Source organism: Phoenix dactylifera, chromosome 5 (genome assembly GCF_051530095.1).
Source record: "Phoenix dactylifera cultivar Ajwa chromosome 5, Ajwa_hap1_PhDact_Kaust_v1.1, whole genome shotgun sequence".
In the NCBI taxonomy this organism is placed as follows: domain Eukaryota; kingdom Viridiplantae; phylum Streptophyta; class Magnoliopsida; order Arecales; family Arecaceae; genus Phoenix; species Phoenix dactylifera.
The window spans coordinates 15,327,032-15,346,298 of record NC_143194.1 but is presented as its reverse complement, the minus strand read 5'-3'; the positions used below and the strand labels follow the sequence as shown (position 1 = coordinate 15,346,298).

Here is a 19,267-nt window from a genome sequence, read left to right as displayed (position 1 = left end):
TGTCAGAGTGACTGTCTCGTCACTAAGTCTTCTATCTTGCTCCCTTCACTGCTAGCATAAGAAAATCTGCTATCATGCCACTCAGAATTGACAAACATCTAACGTAAGGTTCCTTTCTTCTTGAGAATGCTATCAAGTGCAATGAAGTTGGTAGCAAACCGTATGATTCCTGATCTCAGAATCTCTCCCCCTGCATACTGATTCATCAGTGAAAGGACCTAGGTATGGTTATAAATATACTTGGTGATGCGTTGGGCTGTCTCCATCGTTTGCTGCATCCTACGGATCTTTTCAATATCCATTAGCATGAGATTGATACAATGTGCAGTACATGGGGTCCAGAAAATATGTGGCCCTCGCTCCATCAAGATCTTTCCGGCGGTCTTATATTGCGGCTCATTATCAGTGACGACCTGTACGATATTTTCCTCTCCTACCAGATCAATCATATCCTCCATAAGTTTCAGGATGTACGAGGTATTGTGCACCTGAGCCGAAGCATCAACCGACTTGTGGATGCCTTTATGTTTAAGCAGAGGACTTCATAGAAGTGGTGTTTGATTGAAAAAGGTCGCTCTAGGTCCATCTGTTTTTATGTAACATAGTTTGAAGTCAGCAAGAAAGTGGGAAACATCCAACAGCTTGGTTAACCACTGAAAACCAACAACCTATGTATTCCATTTACATGCTACTCTTATCCTCCATGAAGTGACCTTGCAAAAGAATCAAATTTCACTTATGATGGCATAGGAGATACACCATTCACCGTACTTTCCTAGCCCACTTTGCTTGACCACTCAGCTCCAATAAGATATGCAAATTAATTGATTGTTATGTAGTACAAGACTTCTAGGTCAAGGAAAAGAATATTCAAAGAAGACTTTTAAGAGTTCTCTTCTACTGTGTGTAAAACTTGCAAATGGATGACACCAAGAAACTTTCGAGAATGGTTTACTGTACTTACCTATATTGGATGAACCATACTTTTGCAGTAAGGTATCTTTTAAGATATGGAGGCTCGGAATTGTATTGTACCGATACATTGTACAACTGTTGTCTAACATCCAGCAGCACACCGTGTGTCCGGTTGGCGTTATACCATGCCAACTTGTACAATACTGATGAGGCACTGGTACGATGCCCAATATCGGCAGAACCAACCTTCCTTTCATGGAACCCACTTCTGTTATTTCTTGAAATTGCACTAAAACAGAGAGACCCTCAATGTGCAACAATTCCTTTGTCAGTGCTCTTTTAACATGTTCTCTGGGCAAGGTGGGTGACCTTTAATTTTCATGATCTTGCAGTTCTATAGCATTGCCTGAAGGTTGCTTTCTGTTTGGGATACCCAAAATAAAAGGACTTAACTTTTGCTACTGACATATAAATTGAGCTTGATTTTCTTCATTTTCTTTTTAATTAAGTCACAAATTGGTGCTAGAAGATTGATTTAATAAAAAAATCCATATTGATTTTGCTTAGTTGCTAGACTCGACAAAAGATTTAGGTGCATAAGCATGACAGTGGAGCTCTCAAAGAAAAAAAGGAGGGGGGAGGGGGCGGGGAGATCCAGAAGAACCTATAAAAGCAATGTAAAATATCCATTTTTCATAATATTGTTGAATTTCAAGGAAATCCTAAAGACATCCTGATGTAGCCAACGTTTCACTGCATCGTACTAACCATTTATGTGATGCCATGCCAAAACTTGGCATGCAGTGGCACAATATGCACCATGCTATGTTGCTGAAAAAAACATTACATTTGTGAATGGATAAGATCCTTTCTTTTATTTTGTGACAGATCAAAAATATTTGAACAAAGAGGCTTGAAAACCTTAGGAATTGCCCACTAGGGCAAGATATTGAAGAGGCTGTGGTACCTTGGAAATTCGAAGGTTTAGATCATTTGGGTCTTTGTGCTTTTCTAGAAATCTATGGAAAAAGGAAACATAGTAAGAGCTTTTTCTTGGAATAGGAGAAATTTAGTCTGTGTTCATGGTTTGTCAGCAAAGGAAATTTCTCTCTGTTTTCTGGAACCAAGGAAAAGGTACTAGAGAATAACTTTCCTTCATTTGCTGTTTGGGTTGCGAAAACTTTGATCCTCAAGAATGCTTCCTTGTTTCTTGTCCTTCTATTTATGGTGGTTAATTTGCTCTGTAGCAGCCTAATATAGTGATGATTTTTCTCACCTCTGTCATTTATCTGACCATATATTTCCAGGGTTATTCTATAGCATATAATAAGACAATTTTTCTTGACCTTGATAGGTATGCTTGTGTACGAATCCTATTTGGCTTGTGAAAACAAGATTGCAGCTTCAAACATCCCAGCATTATCAACCATATTCTGGGTTTTCTGGTACGTCTTTTATTTTTATTTTATTATTTTTGGCATACAACTTAGGATCATTGAATGTCAAGCTACCTATGATTTTCTTGGAATGATTGTCACCACTGCATATCTTTTCAGTGTGCTACCAAGTTTGCTAATAACTTGGCACATCCCTTATTTTGGTTAAAATCTTGATTTTGGCATTTCTAACAGTCTTGAAGGGAAACTATTTACAGATATCATAATGAGGCTGATGTCTTATATATCACATGAAGGTCTATAATTGAATTAAACTATGTAAGATCAATTGTCATAGGTGAAACTGGTGTACATTATTGGCTACCTAGTCAGCCATTCATGATTTGATTCATAATCTAATTTACATTTTTTTTAGTTTAGCATAACTATTAAATCTAAAATTGGAGAAATTGGGTAAAGCTCGTTGATGGCAAATTTCTGGTCATTTTATGGAGGGTGATGTGGACGTGACCTATTTCTCAGTTTAGTATGTAAGCTGAGCACTTGTTTAGTATTCTTACTGGTTTCATGTGAATAAGAAGTTGTTTATGAATAGGTAGGTTGACGGTTTTGCTGTATTTTTTTTTATTAAGGTATGGGGATGCCTTGGCTCAAACTAATGCTGCACTGGCCTCAACTAATGATTTCTTGGTCTTTGATTGAAACTCAATGCATTTTCTGGCCCTATACGTCACCAAATGTTGACGTATGTTGTATAGTATGGTGCCATTCCATGCCATTGCTTGGTACGCGCTAACGCAACAATGTGCCAAGTATTGGATGTGCTTGTATTGTTCTAGTGCCTTGTTGGTAAGGCATCGGCTTTATGCACATTCTGCTGTGCCGTGTCGGCCAGAACTTGAATCCATGACTTAAATGACTACTATCTATTAAAAAATGTTTGGAAAGTTTTATAGGATTTTTTCCCCCAAGGTAATAAACTGAAGTATGCATAGAGCAACCCTGTTGTTGTTGGATATAGCCGCCTTAACTGCAGCTATAGGGTGGTTGCTGCCTACCTTTGAATGTTGAGGTTGAACTCTCCTTTGAATCATGTTTATTTGGCTGCTGGTGGACATGAAGATGCTTGACAGACTAGTGAAGGGATGAGTAATTTGTTTCTCGTAAGTGTAGAACTGGCTGAGGGGTTTCGTTTTATTTTTGAGGGTTGCGACTTTAGGGTCGATCATTTGTGCTGCTGGTAGACATGAAGGTGTTTGGCAGATTAGTGAAGGGATGAGTCGTTTGTTTCTCTAAGAGATGTGCTGAGGGGTTTGGTTTTATTTTTGAGGGCTGAGACTTTATGGTGGATATCATTTATCTTGCACCTAGAATGCCACTTCGCCTTTCAGTTGACCATGGGATTTCTTGGATCTTCTCTAAATGTGTTATCCCCATGGTCGGAGTAGATATTACCTTTGCCTCCTGGATGAGTAGATCCTTTCCTTGATATTACTTTAAGTCCTTGCAGGTCTTTTTCTTGAGGCAGATTTTTGGTGATGGGTGGAGATGTGGGAGGGTCTAGAATTAAATCTTACACATATACAATCAACTATAGCAGAGAGTATGAATGGGGATAAGTCACTAATTCATAATTTGATTGGTAACTTAAATGATATATCTTTGGTGTTATTAACTTTAGCACAACTTTAAGTTTTAAAATTCAATAAGGCATTATAGAAAAAACTAATTCTCGATGTTTATACTAATGTTTTGTTAATTACATGGCTTTGAACATGTTATGTCACGTCCCCGATCTGAGATAAACTAACGTCTCATTGTCTCTAGTGTCTACCCACCTGCACTCATGTCTGATTCTATAACTTATGATTCATCCGCTTATGCTCAATACCATTATAATTGTCACGCCCCTGACCTAAGATCACAAGTTAGGGGTCACGGAAACCACCACATACTAATAAAAAACTCTCCCCACAAGCATGCAAGGCATCTCGACATGATATTATATACAAGCAGCGGAATAAATTTAAATAATTAAAATTTAAATTCTAATTTAAATAAGAAATTAAAAGGCTTACAAAACCATTAATATTCCAAAATCTTACATCAACTCTAAGATAAAATCTAGTCTAAATAAAGATGTCAAAATTTTGTTTTGCTCTCTAATGATAAATTTCTGAGTCAAGCTAATTTTTCGGATCTATAAAAATACTAAGAAATCATATAATGAGTTAGACAACCTAGTAAGTAATGAACACTTTAGCTAGATAAATCAGATAATAAATTAAATAATTATTTACAGACAATAAGTATGTGAAACTCATCAATTTAAAACCAAATTTAGATATGCGATATTATCGAAACATTACGCATTCCAAATTCAATTATTCTCAAAATCTGAATGTCGTTCATAAATCAATTTTTTTCAAATCATCAAATTCAATTCGATAGCCAAGAACTGCGACCATATCAAAGTGCCATTGCATAACCCCCACTGGTAGGATATCGAAGTACCAACGTACAACCCCCACTGGCAGAGTATCGAAGTACCAACGTACAACCCCCACTGGTAGGGTATTGAAGTACCAACGCATAACTCTTACTTGCAGGGTATTGAAATGCCAAAGTACAACTCCTACTGATAGGGTATCAAAACATTGTCTGGCTATAAGTCCAAATCTGTTTTGAATCAAAACTCTTTTTCTCAAAGCATATTCAGTATTCTAAATCGTAAGATATATTAAAATTTTACAACATCAAAATCAATCAAGCATGGTCAATACGTTCGATCAAGAATCATAATATTTTAAAAGAGACATATATAATAATAAAATACTATGCATCGATTCATAAATCAAGTATATTTGATTCAAAAACTATTTATCGTTACAAGCAGGGTATGCTGAATCGGTACCGGAAGCTGTACCGGTCGGCAACCGGACCGGTTCAACTCGTTCGGTACTGGCTCGGTACCGGGCCCGTACCGGAAGAGCCCAGCTGGAGCTGGAGCTGGAGGAGAGGAGAAATAGCGAGTGGGAGGGAGGAGAGGCCGCGGGGGCGCGGCGAAGGTCGAGGCTGCGGCCGCATCTCTTGTTTCGAAAGAAACAAAGGATGCGGCCGTGGAGAAGAATTTGGAGATTTTTAAGTGAAGACAAAGGATTTGCCGACTTCATTATTAAAAATCTCGAAATTAAAAAATTAAAAATTTTTAAGTAAAGTCGGCAAGTGATTTGCCGACTTCACTTAAAAATCTCCAAATTAAAAATTTTTAAGTAAAATCGGCAAGTGAAGACAAAGGCTTGCTGTTTCTCCCTTTCTTCTCTAGCTCCGGTGCGTATCAGTTTTCATGGTGGAATCGTACCGGTAGGCCACCGGACCGGTCCAGTAAGGGCTGAACCGGTTGGTACGACCCAGTTTAGCATACCATGATTACAAGTTAACATCTCTTCGGATTTCAGGACTTTAGATACATTCTAGATATGGGGATCCCAAAGCAGCCAAACTCTACCTCGAGGGCAAATTTTCTTAAAATTTGCCGATAAATTTAGAATAATGGTTACATTATTTACCTTGCGAGCGCAATCTAATTTCAGGTCCAATTAATTTTGAAAGTTCCTCTCAGAGCCTAATATTCAAAAATTATATTTTTCATTAAAATTTTATCATAATTATTTGAAAAAGAAAAAACCTAAATTTCAACACCCTCTTCGGACTAGCATACATATAGTTCAACAGAGATCGGAGGTGACCAAATCTAAAGCGTTTGGCAAGAGCCGGGTTGGGCTGGTACACCGCCCGACGACCCTGGATTTAGGACCCTTCACCTGAGTCAGTCTAAAAATCACGGAGGGGCATCCTTACGGAGTAGAGAGAGTAGAGAGAGTTCGGGTAGAGAAATAAGAAAAAGGATTGGGAAGAAAGAGAGGGAACAAGGCCTCTCTCTAGCAAAGAAGAGGCCGCCCAATAGGTAGCCGGCGGTGATTGGTGGTCGGCGGCACAAAAATAGATAAAAAAATGGGGAGCGGGCTCTACAGCAGAAATTAGGCCCGATGGCTATGCCCAGGCCCGGCCCGGCCCGACTGTCAGGCTTAAATTTTTGTCCAGGCCCGACCCGACTTTATAAATATGGTCCCAGGCCCGACTGTCGGCCCAACCCCACAGGCCCGATTTTTTTTTGTTTGGAATCTGAAAATGGGTCAGAATGGCCTAACAGCTTAATGGGCTCTCTAAAACTGGATGTATTTTTCTACCTTTATTTTGTTTCTCCAATGGTTAATTTGGTTCAACACATGACTTGTGGTGCCAACTTTTTGAGACAAACATCTTGATTAATGCTAAGGATATAACTAGCCTATTTCAAATAGATAGTGTTGGTGGTGGTTTCAAACTTTGCAATTTGGATATATCTACAAACATTTAAAAAAAAAAATTCGCAGCTTCAAGCCAATAAAAATAAAATAAAATGTATGAAACATTGTTGTCCAGCTGAAAATTACAACCCAACAATAAAAACTACAAACGTAGACAATTACATATTTAGATAAAATACAAATTACATTGTCCCATTAACATTATAACAAACATGCATCTTTGTGCATTCAAAAGTAAATGTAACCATAATTCTTGAGGCCACTTCCATGATAGAAACTGTAGAAGAACATCATTGCAACTTCTAACTCTCAAAACCTACCAACACAAAATTGAAACATTAGCAATTGTTAATGATTGAACATGAATAATTGTTAGAGTTATTAATAGAATATCTAAATGACTGAACCATGTAATCCCTCTTCCATCTTTTCCTCGTCATCTTCATCCTCACTGGATTCTTCCATGTTAGCTCCTAAGACACCCGATTGTCCTAAAAAAATGTAAAAACAAATAAATATGAAACAATAGAAAATTAGTTTTTATTCAAATATATATTAGAGAAAAAAATAGAACAACAAGCAAAGATTTAAAGAATTACCTAATGAGAAGCCCTTTGCTCGCAACCAATCCTCATAACATGCAATAGCTTGAATTGTCTTTGGTAAAAGTGAGCTTCGCCAAGGATTTATCAACTTTTTACCCATACTGAAGGCAGACTCTGAAGGGACTGTTGATATGGAATGGCCAAAATATCACGAGCCATCGATGCAAGCTCGGGAAAACGACCTGAGGCATCTCTCCAATACACTAAAATATTTAAATTGATATGCAGCCCAAGATTTTGCTCCTCCAAGTAAACATCTAATTGTGACTTCCCATGATCAGGCTTTCGTTTTTTACTCAAAAATAATTCATAATCTTCAAAACTATCTGCGTCACTCTTACCAACATCACTCCCACTAGAAGTTCCAATCTTGGGAGAAGAGACTGAAGTTGAACGCGGCATATACTCCTCAAATAAATCATACAAAGTATTCTTAATATTCTGAACCATCTCCCTTGCACTAATCTCCCCATAAAGTTTAGAATAACAATATTCAACTAACTCTAACTTGCAACGGGGATCCAAAACTGTAGCATAAGATAAGATTAAACTATACTCAGACCAATACTTGTTAAATTTAACTTGCATCTCTCTAACCATATCAACCATAAAATCATATGGGCCATTAGTGGTTTCTATCAATTTTCTATGAATCTCCCACACCCCCCTAAAATAAATGTTCGCTGTTGGATGCTTATTAGCAGAAAACTGATTAGTCACATCATAAAACACTTTCAAACTTATGAAGAATGGCTACTTTTTTCCACTCTTCTTCAGAAAGTGCAAAGATTCTAAATTCTCTATCACGCTGTCCCCAGTGATCTAAAATTGCCTTGAAATAGACAGCACGGTCCAGCATTAAAAAAGTAGAATTCCATCTAACACAACAATCAGAACGCAATCTTTTTCTAGTATTCAAATGAAAACTTTTTTCAGCAATTTCATAAATTCTTCTTCTTTGGAATTGAATTTTTCAAATGCTTGGCCACATTTCTAATTTTACAAACAACACCATCAATGAGATTCAGACAAGCTTGCACAATAAGATTTATAATATGGCAGCAACAACGAATTTGAAAAAATCACCACCATGCAAGAGAGATTTATTTGCAAGAAGACGAATCTTGAGAGAAGTAGCCATGGTATTATTATAAGATGCATTATCCAATGTCAAGGTAAAAACCTTACTATCAATTTTCCATTGAGCCAAGCATAAAGCAACCTCATTAGCAATAGAAAGCCCATCAAGGGGGGGGGGGCGGGTTAAGGCTGCAAATCTAATTATTCTTTTTTGCAACTTCCAACTATTGTCAATCCAATGTGTTGTGATGCAAATATATTCATCTTGTGTGTTATCATTTTTCCAATTATCAGAAGTCAAACAGATTCTCCCTAGTGCTTGTGCTAACTCCTCCTTCACAACGTTCATTTCATCCATGTAATATTTCAATGCATCTCTCCTAATAGTATGCCTACTCATGGTTTTGTATTGAGGACACATAACAGATACCATATATTTAAAACCAGGTTCCTCACAAGTTGTAAAAGGATGTGCACCAGTAACAATAAACATACAAATAGCTCTACGAACTTCTTCCGGATCAAAGTTAGGATTTTTCAAATGCAAAGATGTGCTTCCAGAAGTTGTGGTTTCAATTGAAATAGTGTAATTCCTTATGTCATGATGAAAACATTTAGAACTATCTTTTTAAGTGGTGCCATATATGAGACGTACCATTCTTAGAAGTAGCTGAAAAAATCTCCTTGCAATACTTGCATCGTGCTTTCAATATGTCCTCATCTTCGGTTGGAAGCTTGACCATGTGCATCCACACCTTTGATTTTGCTTTACTATCCTTGACATAACAATCCTCGTGCTCATTATGCGCCATAAAAATGGAATTCTTCTGAGATCTGTCAACCATGCTAGTTTCATACATTCTGAGGAATGGATGTAGTCATGTTAATGAAGGATGTTGGGATTTTGGTTGACTTTTGCATGTTTTTGAACCTTCATTTCTCTTTGCATGTTCCTTTTTTTTCAGTTGGATGGGGCTTTATTTTTATTATGATAAATACTACTATCCCAAGTATTGAAGGGATGGTTTGTTGATAGGATAATTCTTATGAACTGAATTTTTTGTATAATTAGTTGTATAATTTTTTGATAGGCTTATGTCAATGGCAAGCGAAAGTTCACCTACACATCAATACATGCACAAACAGAAGAAATAAGCTGCAAAGCACTCTGATCTAGTCCTCAAACAAAGCACAATTCTTTCCACTACTATGTCATACATTTTCAAAGTATAAAACACAATCATTTCTGTAGCCAATCAACCCCCAATTTGTTTCCTGCAGCTTATTCTGTATAATATTTCTCCGAAAGTGTTGTGCAGATTTTTTTAATTAGTAATCTGATATTTGTAAATTTTGGGTTCAATTCTCAAGCCAACTTCTATTGTCATTAATATTTTAGCGCAGTTTCCTATACTTGCTTTGATAAATTCTAGAGGATTTGATACGATTCTATTTCTCTGAAACCCTAACCCTATCATGGAGTTTCCAAGCCTTGGAGAGGATTTGATACGATACTATGGAGTATGGAGTTTCCAAGCCTTGGAGAGGAAGAGGAGTGAAAGCCTCTATTTCCGAGCTCGGGCGAAATCCATCCAGGATCGAGCTCGAAGAGGAGGAGAAAAAGCTCCAATAAACTGAAAAAAATAAAAACCAAGACTTACCTGTGAGTAGGTGACCGAAGCCGCGGAGAGTTGCCGGCCGGTGGAGAAAGACGCGAAGAGCCGCCGGTCGGTCGTTGAAGAGGTGACGGCACCGAGAGGAGGCGGCGGCTATAGGAAAACTGGCGGAAAGGGGAGCGGCTCTCAGTATGGAGTTTCCAAGCCTTGGAGAGGAAGAGGAGTGAAAGCCTCTATTTTTGTGCTTGGGCGAAATCCATCCGGGACCGAGCTCGAAGAGGAGGATAGAGAGCCCCAATAATCTGAAAAAAATAAAAACCAAGACTTACCGGCAATGTCTGCTGAACCGACCAGTATCGGTCGGTTCAGCCCATACCGGACCGGTACCGACTGGCACTGGTCCGGTACGGGGGTGGAAATCGGTTCTGACCCAATTTGGGTCCGAACTGATCAGTTTTTGGCTCGTACCGGCTCGGTTCGCACCGGTACATGCTCGAACTCGGTTCGCACCGGTAGGGGGTGTGGGGGACAGCGCGTGGCCGTAGCCACGCACTAAGTGCCCGCACTGTGGCACTTTGAAAGTGCCACAGTGCCAAAATGTGGCACTTTTGAAAGTACCATGCGCTGTGGCACTTTCAAAAGTGCCACTATCATTCTGGGTGGTTTTTTCGGATGATTTCCACCCTGCCATGCACTGTGGCACCTTCAAAAGTGCCATAGCGAAGAGTAAATGGCAACACTCATCCGTGCCACAGTGCTGGCCGAAAGAAGAGGGCAGGGCCGGTAGGCGCTGTGGCACATACGGTGGTGCCACAGCGTCCAGCGTGGTTGTCTTTGCATTTGTTCGGCTATAAAAGCCGAACGATTCATCAGCCAAAGCCAGAAATAAGGTGAAAGGAAAGGCAGAGACGAAGGAGGAAAAGAAGAGAAAGGCAAAGACAAAGGCGTGCAAAAAATTTAGAAGGGTCAGAGAGCATCGTTTTTCTTCAAGAAAAATCCAGCAAAAACTAAATAAGGTAAAATTTCTTTCTCCTATATTCTTTTTTTAATATTTCATTTATATTGCTTAAAAAAATAAGTCAAAAATTGCCAAAAAATAGGAAATGATTAAATGATTCCATTTTGTCTTGAATTTTTTATATATTGTCGATATATGAATGATGTTAATGGTGACATTAACTTTTGTTTTTACAGAATTTATATAGTTTATAATTTAATAAAAAAATTTAAAATTTAATTTTTAATTAAAAATTTGAAATTTAAAAAAAATTAATGTGGTCTTAGGAATGGAGCCATTAAGGAGAGGGCAACCCCAAGAATGTAATATTGGCTGGGAGCATGCGAAGATTCTTAGTGAATGGCACCAGTTTCAGTGCAATTTTTATCACAAGTGCTTCAAAGGAGGAGGGGTAACCAGGTTAAAGCAGCACTTAGCCGGTAATTCTCGTGAGATATCTGCGTGCTCGGAGTGCCCACCAGACATCCGTCAGCTGATGAGGAAAAACCTTGCTGAGATCAAAGCAACCAATGAGAGGGCTGCAAAGTAGAAAGCGGAGGTGGAACGCCAAGCTGCAGAAGCACCTTCTTATCACTTCATGGAGTCACAAGAGGTCGAGGGTCCAGATGAGGAGGAGGTGTTGGAATCCCACGCACGTCGCAGAAAAAATCAGAACGCAACGGAAGGGGCATGTGCGAGATCCCGTTCATCGCATGAACATATTTTAAAAACTGTCGTTCGTAGATAGATTAGGATTAAAAACTTTTTACATGATTAGGAAGATCAGATCTTCACTTTGTGCGGGTAGATCACTGCAAATCTGATGATCGTGGATTTGTTGAAGGTTCGCTTGAAGCCGCACACGCGTCCGACCTTTACGGGTATTCACACGAGGTAGAGGACCGATCAAAGCTCTCGAATCTGTCCGGGGTGCTAACTCTCTTGCAGAGAATAGTTTTGATGGATGAATCTCTTTCTCCTTGCAGCAACCAAACCTTTGATTGCTCTCCCTTGAAGAAGAAGGATTGGAGAAGGAAGAATAAAAAGGAAGCACACTTTGCAGCCTTTTTATTTTGGTGGAAGAAGGAAGGATCAAAGAGCCACACGTCTTCCTTTTTTTTTTTCTTTTCTTTTGCTTGCGGCTCAAAGAGGAAGAGGAGAGGGCCTATATACGGCTGCAAGAGGAGAGGACTTCTTCACGTATTCTCTAGGGATTTTTTTTTCAAAAGGGGGCCGCATAACCTCCTTTATTTATCCCTATGCATGAGCTCCTAAAATTTGGGAGCTCATGTTTATCTTTAAGAAAAGAGAGGAGGGGCGTAGCCCCTCCTTTCTTTGTTCACGTAAAACCAAGGGAGGGGCGCACGCCTCTTCCTCTTATCCTCTTGTAATTCACGCCCCCACTTAATCAAATTAAGTGGGGGTTGGGGGTTTGGGGCCAATTTCAAGGTGGGTCTAATCCTCTTCCAAAGAGGATTAGGTGAACCCAATGCCTTCCCTCCAAATTCTAATCTAATTAGGATTCAATTGAACCATGACTCAATTGAACTCTTCAATCCTAATCCAATTAGGAGTCATTTTAATTTATTAGATTAAAATTAATTAGGACTTAAGAAATTCTAATCCAATTAGGACTTATTTAATTTCAGTCCTAATCCAATTAGGACTTTAGAAATTCTACTCCAAGTAGGACTTTATTTTAATTTAAAATCCTAATCCAATTAGGATTCTAGGAATCCTACTCCAAGTAGGACTCGTGTTTAATATGATCAAGTCCAATTAATTAAATCCAATTGATTCAATTAAATTGCAATCTAATTGCAATTATTCCTTTTTCAACTCACTAACTTTTAGCGGGTTACACCAATTATCAATCAAATTGATAATTATGAATTATTTGTGATTCTAAATCACAATTCAACCATCGGATCGGTCAATACTTCTAATATGTGTGATCCCATAGGTTCCATTCTGTCTGGTAGTAAGATATATTGCGATCTCTATCATAATATCATTGAAAATTTCTTTCAATGGGTTGGAACAATTTCAACTCAACTCACCAGGGATCATCGATCATCAAGATAGTCCCTGTGAGTCTCACCATCTACCAGTGACACCTAGCAGCATGTAGTGGCAACCCAGTAGAATGGAATGATGAACCTCTAGGTGCAGTTATCGTATGATACAGTCCTATCATGGATCTCTATAGGACGGAGGTCATGGATAACTCGTCAAATCCCATCGTCTGTCATATGTCTAGATTTATTCGACTTAAGTTCGAGAATGGAAAACTTACTCCACTGTATATACTGTCCCGGCCGAGGTCTTACGAATTTAGTCTTATAAATCATATAGGATCACTCCTTATCTACCAAGGTCGATAGATTCCTTATAGGTGCATACCCTACTCCTACAGTGAACCTACTGCACACCACAAGGACCCATATGGCTAGAGACAATGTATACGTGCAGTCAAACTACAGCAACCTCACTGTGAATAGCCGAAGCACCGCAGGTCAAAGAACCAGTCACACTACTACAACATCAAGTAAGTCACTGATGAGTATATAGACATCCAAGTGACTTCTTGTCTTGGTCATGCTTAGTACCCTTGTTTTCTAACAATTATCTGCACTATCACTTCAGTGTTCCTACACTGTGGATTCGAGACTCGTCTATCCATAAGAAAAGTGATCTATGCACTGATCTCATCGGATCGATCACCTGATGATCCATCGATCAGGAACATTTATAAATTAATCACCAATAATACATGGCTCAAATTCTCAACTCTTGAGAATATGCATCATCTTATTAATTTTTTGGGCGATTTATAGACACATATATAATATGAATGAAAAAGATGCCCATTTATTAATCAATAATAATAAAGTCAAGTACAAAACTATGTTCCAGAATTAATAATGTGTCAGCCAGATTGGCTTCTAGGGCATAAATCTAACAGGAGGCACAGATCCAGGCTGGCATGCGGGCGAGTCTGGATGATCGGTGGCAGCAGGAGTAGGTGGCGAGGCATCGGGCTCGATTTGGGCCCTCGTTTTTCGAGTCGGGCGCCGGTTCTGGTGGAAGCAGATAAGATCCAAAGTTTCAAAGGACAACCTCAGTCAGGGAGGGCGAGGGCAGAGGACGTGGCCGGATTGTATCTATCCTGAGTGGTTTTGGTAGCTGAAAGAAGTCTTCTGGAGAGATTCCACCAAAAGCGTCAATCCACGATGTAGATCCGCATGCCTTCCCGAGGAGAGATTCGAAGCAGCAAAGGGTAGACACAATGTGGAAGGAGTAGAAGGTTATGTGGCGAGCTATTGGATCCTGATTCCACTTCAACCACATCCCAGTGAATGCTGCAGACAAGAGATACTACAAGTCTGCCATTTCCACCATACAGTCTGTCGGTCTCGGTGTCGATCCTCCAGGCCCGAAGGACATCTACGGTGAGCTTCTTGACAATAATGAGGAGCTACAGAATTGGATTAGCTCATATAAGAGCAAGTGGCCCACATATGGGCTTACTCTGATGTGTGATGGTTGGACCGGTCCGACAAAGCGGGACATCAACTTTCTGACATACTGTGATACGAAGACCTTCCACAACTTTCCAATGGAGCGGCGACCATAAATTTTTTGGATCCCATGTGCTGCACATTGCATCGATCTTATCTTGATGGACATTGGAAAGCTCCGTAGGGTGCAACATATGGTAGAGATAGCCCAACGCATCACCAGGTATATTTATAGCCATACTTGGGTTCTTTCATGGATGAGAAAGTATACACGGAGGAGAGATTCTGAGACCAGAAGTCACACGGTTTGCTACGAACTACATTGCACTTGATAGCCTTATCGAGAAGAAAGGAGCCCTACGTCAGATGTTTGTCAGTCCCGAGAGGCAGAAAAGTAGATATGCCTAGGCCGACACTGAAGGAAGCAGGATGGAAGACTTGGTAAGCAGGCAGTCATTCTGGCAGCGGGCTAATGCGATAGTCAAGGCTATCAAACCATTATATGAAGTGCTGCGGGCCGTGGATAGCGAGAGGTACCCCAGATGGGCTTTTTATATCACATGATGGAGAAGGCAAATGCTCAAATCATGGAGGCAGATGTAGCCCATGCCCACGAGTACATCGACATCATTGAGCGGCGGTGGAGAGCCCAAATGGATAGAAAATTGCATCTAGCAGGTAAGCGATAATATTGATAATTATACTGATGGATATATTTGTATAATTATACTAAGATGGTGTCGTCTATGTGCAACACACTACCTGAATCCCCGGTTCCAGTACGAGAGTGGAATTGGTATGGATGATGAACTTCTTGATGCTCTGCGTAATGTTATTTATAAAATTGGAGCCTGATCCAGAAGTCGCCGCGTCATGTATAGAAGAGGTAACTATGATTTAGTAGCATATGTAAATATATCGGATCTTATATTATTAACATACTACAACAAGCTTCTTTTCACTTTCCAAATTATTTAGAGAGGGCAGCCACAGCTCTGGACAGCGACCAGCTGTCGTGAGCAAGACAACTATGAATTCAGGTACAATACAAATCTGCAAGACATTTTTGCAGCTGAGTTATCTTCAACTATGAGGCCATCATATATGTAAAATGTAATTATCTTCAATATTTTTGCAGCTGAATGGTGGATTCATTTTGGTGGATCCACAAAAAATCTTAAGCGGATAGCTATCCGGATGCTCTCCCAAACGGTCTCCTCGAGTGGCTATGAGCGCGACTAGTCCACCTTCGCCCTCATCCACAGCAAATAGAGGAACCGTTTGACACAAAAGCACCTCAACGACCTAGTTTATGTACACTACAATCTGCGGTTGAGGCTAAAATGCATTCAGAAGAAAGTGGAGCTCAATTATGTAGATCTCATCTATAGGACTTTTACAGATGATGATGATAATCCTATGCTCGACTGGCTTGTGGTCCAGCAGCAGGAGCCCGAGCTTGATGAGCCAGGATCGTCTCGACGACCAGCCAGCATCATAGCCACCGAGGCTATGGTCGATCCACAGCAATGGGCTGAGCGCAACATTCCACACACTCCTACAGCTGATAGGACGTGGCTAGAGGGGAGCCAGTCACCACATGACTGGTACGACGCTTTCGTTCAGAGAATGATCTTCTCATGCGAGGACGAGGACGCTCTAGTACCCAGTCTACTCGATCAGGAGGGCGTCAATCCCAGCAAACGAGAAAAGGAAAGGACCCCAATGGAGAGTGTCGAGGAGGAGACTTGGACCAGCAGCGATGAAGGTTTTGGTGGTGATGGATCTACTAGCTATGGAGGGAGTGGAGGACAGTATGATACTACTTATGAGACAGCCGGAGAAAGGTTTTCGATACACCGGTGAGTTCCAGTTTACACATGCTACACAAGATACGGATCATGGTAGGCCGTCTGATATAGGCCGGTCGGATATTATTGCATATCGAAAACGGGCTCCTCGAGGTCGTTCAAGAGGGCAGGATGCAGCTGCAGATGACCTCCCATGTGGAGTAGGATCCATTGATGTATCAAGTTCCGAGTCTTCCTATTATCCGCGGCCTCAGCCAGCCTATGGATATGGTACATCGGAGTCATCTTCCGGTGACTACTACTTTGTGCAGCCCGGAGGGTCTTACGTGTCGGATTTTGGTGCCGACATATTCGGATGGGCCCCTTCACAGCCATATTATCAAGACACCTCTCAGAGCCAGAGCTTCAGTGAGAGATCCGAGAGTTCTTATGACCGGACGCGCATTCCTCAGGGATTGAGCATACAAGACTACAATGCCGCTTGGTTAGAGGGATGGGTTGATTTGCCTCCATATTATGCTGATGATCCAGATATCGCCGAGAAACATCGCCACTCGACCCGATTTTAGATATCCGAGAGTACTTTAAATGCATGTAATTGATTGTATCTTAATTTGAAGATATTTTATATTCTTCATCTCATTATTTGAATCATTTGGAAGTAATAAGATGCATCATCTAGTTTAGACCTTAAACATCAAAAAAATATCCAAAAGTGAGAGAACTCCCCCTCCCCCCCAAAAAAAAACGACAACGGGGTCGAAACCAGGCCGAACCAGCCCCATCGGTACGGTATTGGTTCGACTCGATTCGGCACCGGTACCGTACCGGTACCGGAGTCGATCGGTACGTCGGTACACTCGGTACCGCGTACCTTGCTTACCAGTGAGTCGGTGACCGGAGCCGTGGAGAGTTGCCGGCCGATGGAGAAGGACGCGAAGAGCCGCCGGTCGGTCGTTGAAGAGGCGATGGCACCGAGAGGAGGCGATGACACCGAGAGGAGGCGGTGGCTACGCGGAAAGGGGAGCGGCTCTCAGCGAGTGAACGGGGGGTTTAGGGTTTCTTAAGTCTTAACTTTATATATATATTATCGGGCCGCTTTTCTTGCCCAGGTCGGACCCATAGGTCTTTTTTTAATGCCCAAGCCCGAAAAATTCCGGGCCGAGCTGGGCGGGCCAGAAGGCCCGTGATCAGCTCTAGTTCTAACCTCTTAAATCATGGAACAAAGGTATCCTTGTGGTTGGAACTGCGGAAAATCGGAGGGAGACCCCGACGACAAGCACCAGAGGCGGATACAACTAAAATCGAAAGGAAACAGGGTCGGTTTCCGAAAATAGGAAAAAACAGGGTGTTGCCTTTCTCGGCCAAATTCTGGCGATCACCAGCCGGAATCAAAGTTCTAAGGAATCCGAAAGAAAGAGAGGAAGGATAAATCAAGGGTGGCAGGGTCCTTACCGGTTTTCCGGAGGCTTTTATCCGCGGTGACAGTGTGAACGATGATCGACGCCCGGAGAGGAAAATCAAAGAGATCTCCGGCAAAGGGCTTCGATCAAGGCTGCAAACTCCGATGGGGTGGAAGAGGGACCGGGGAGGGTATCTAAATAACCTCGGTCGTGACCGGAATCCGACGTCGGATTCCGTCCGGTGATTTCAGGGAGGAGGAAGACTCCCATCGGGAGTCTCTTCGTAGCTCGCACGTGTGCAGCACGTGCATTTTTTTTCCTTTGTTTTTTTCATTTGGGCCAAAATGGCTGGGAAGGTCAAGTGGACCGGGCCAATCTACTGGGTTTTACATGTTATATGTATGATTTTAATTCAGATTCTTTTACAAATGACAGCCTACATGTCTCAATCCCCTTTTTTGTATTTTGTCTCTACCTATCCCGTGGATTAGTTTCTAGAAAAAGCATACAATAGAAATTTCTATAGCAGATGATAGAGAGACGGTCTCTCATCCTAATTTACTAATCACCTGAATTTTCTTGCCTGTAGTCATTGCTAAAATATGGTTTAAGGTTTTTCATCTTGCAATTACTCCATGCTCCATGCCTTCTTTTTCTTCATGAGTTGACACCATGTTCCATTTTTTCCCTAACTCTTATTTGGCTATTGGAGTGTCATTAATAGTCCAAGATAACTTGCGAACAAAGAAAAACAAAGGGAATGACTCTCCAAACATCTACATTATTCTGTTAGTTTTATGTTGGTTTCATTTGATTAATTTCACACTCCCATCTCTTGAAAGACCAAGGTACTTGTGGAAAGGGCAGTGTGAGGACCTATGCAGACGTGTGTTTAGTTTCTTATTGGTTATGTTTGGATAGATCTTAGGTACATATATAGGACTAAGAAACATAAATAATACCTTTTGGTTAGGCTTTTTGGACGAGACCCTGGATTGTTACAAATGGTATTTGAGCGGGCCCGACCTATGACCCATGTGGACTAAGGGACACTACAACATAGGCTTATTTGAGGTTGACTGTAGGCTGATCATAGTTCTATGATTGGGTTTGATGGGATTTAGACCCTTAGCCTGGTGAAGATGCCGGGGTTTAAATGAAAGGAGTGTAGGACCTACGCTGACATGTGTTCAGTCCCACATTAGTTATGTACTGGATAGATCTTGAGTACACATATAGGACCAAGGAACCCAAACAATACCTTCTAGCTAATCTTTTTGAGCGAGGTCTTGGTCATTATAGGCAGGCTCTTTATTTTCTCCAAATACTATTTCTTCATTTTCTAGGCTCTTATCCCCTCTAGATGAACTACCCATGCTTTTCATATGCATCTTATGCCTGATGGTAGTTTAAGTTAATAGATCAGTTGTTGCCTTATTATTGATAGTAGATGTATTTCATAAGCGACATAAAATGTTAAAGAAGTCAAGGAATATGGAACTGGAGTGTGGAACAATTCTATGATTTTAAAAACTAGTGCAATGCGCATGCC

The 19,267-nt window shown here is 40.7% G+C and overlaps 1 protein-coding gene across 3 annotated transcripts in view; it reads left to right on the top strand.

Moving 5' to 3' along the window:
• The window catches only part of FOLT1 (folate transporter 1), an 85,822-nt gene that overhangs the window by 26,843 nt on the left and 39,712 nt on the right, over positions 1–19,267 (top strand). For all 3 annotated transcript variants that reach the window (XR_016413165.1, XM_008813971.5, XM_008813972.5), the window contains exon 5: positions 2,270–2,360. Coding sequence is in view for 2 of the 3 variants with exons in the window: in XM_008813971.5 (XP_008812193.2) it covers positions 2,270–2,360 (91 nt within the window). In the remaining variant the exon portion in view is untranslated. The remainder of the gene's footprint in view (positions 1–2,269; positions 2,361–19,267) is intronic.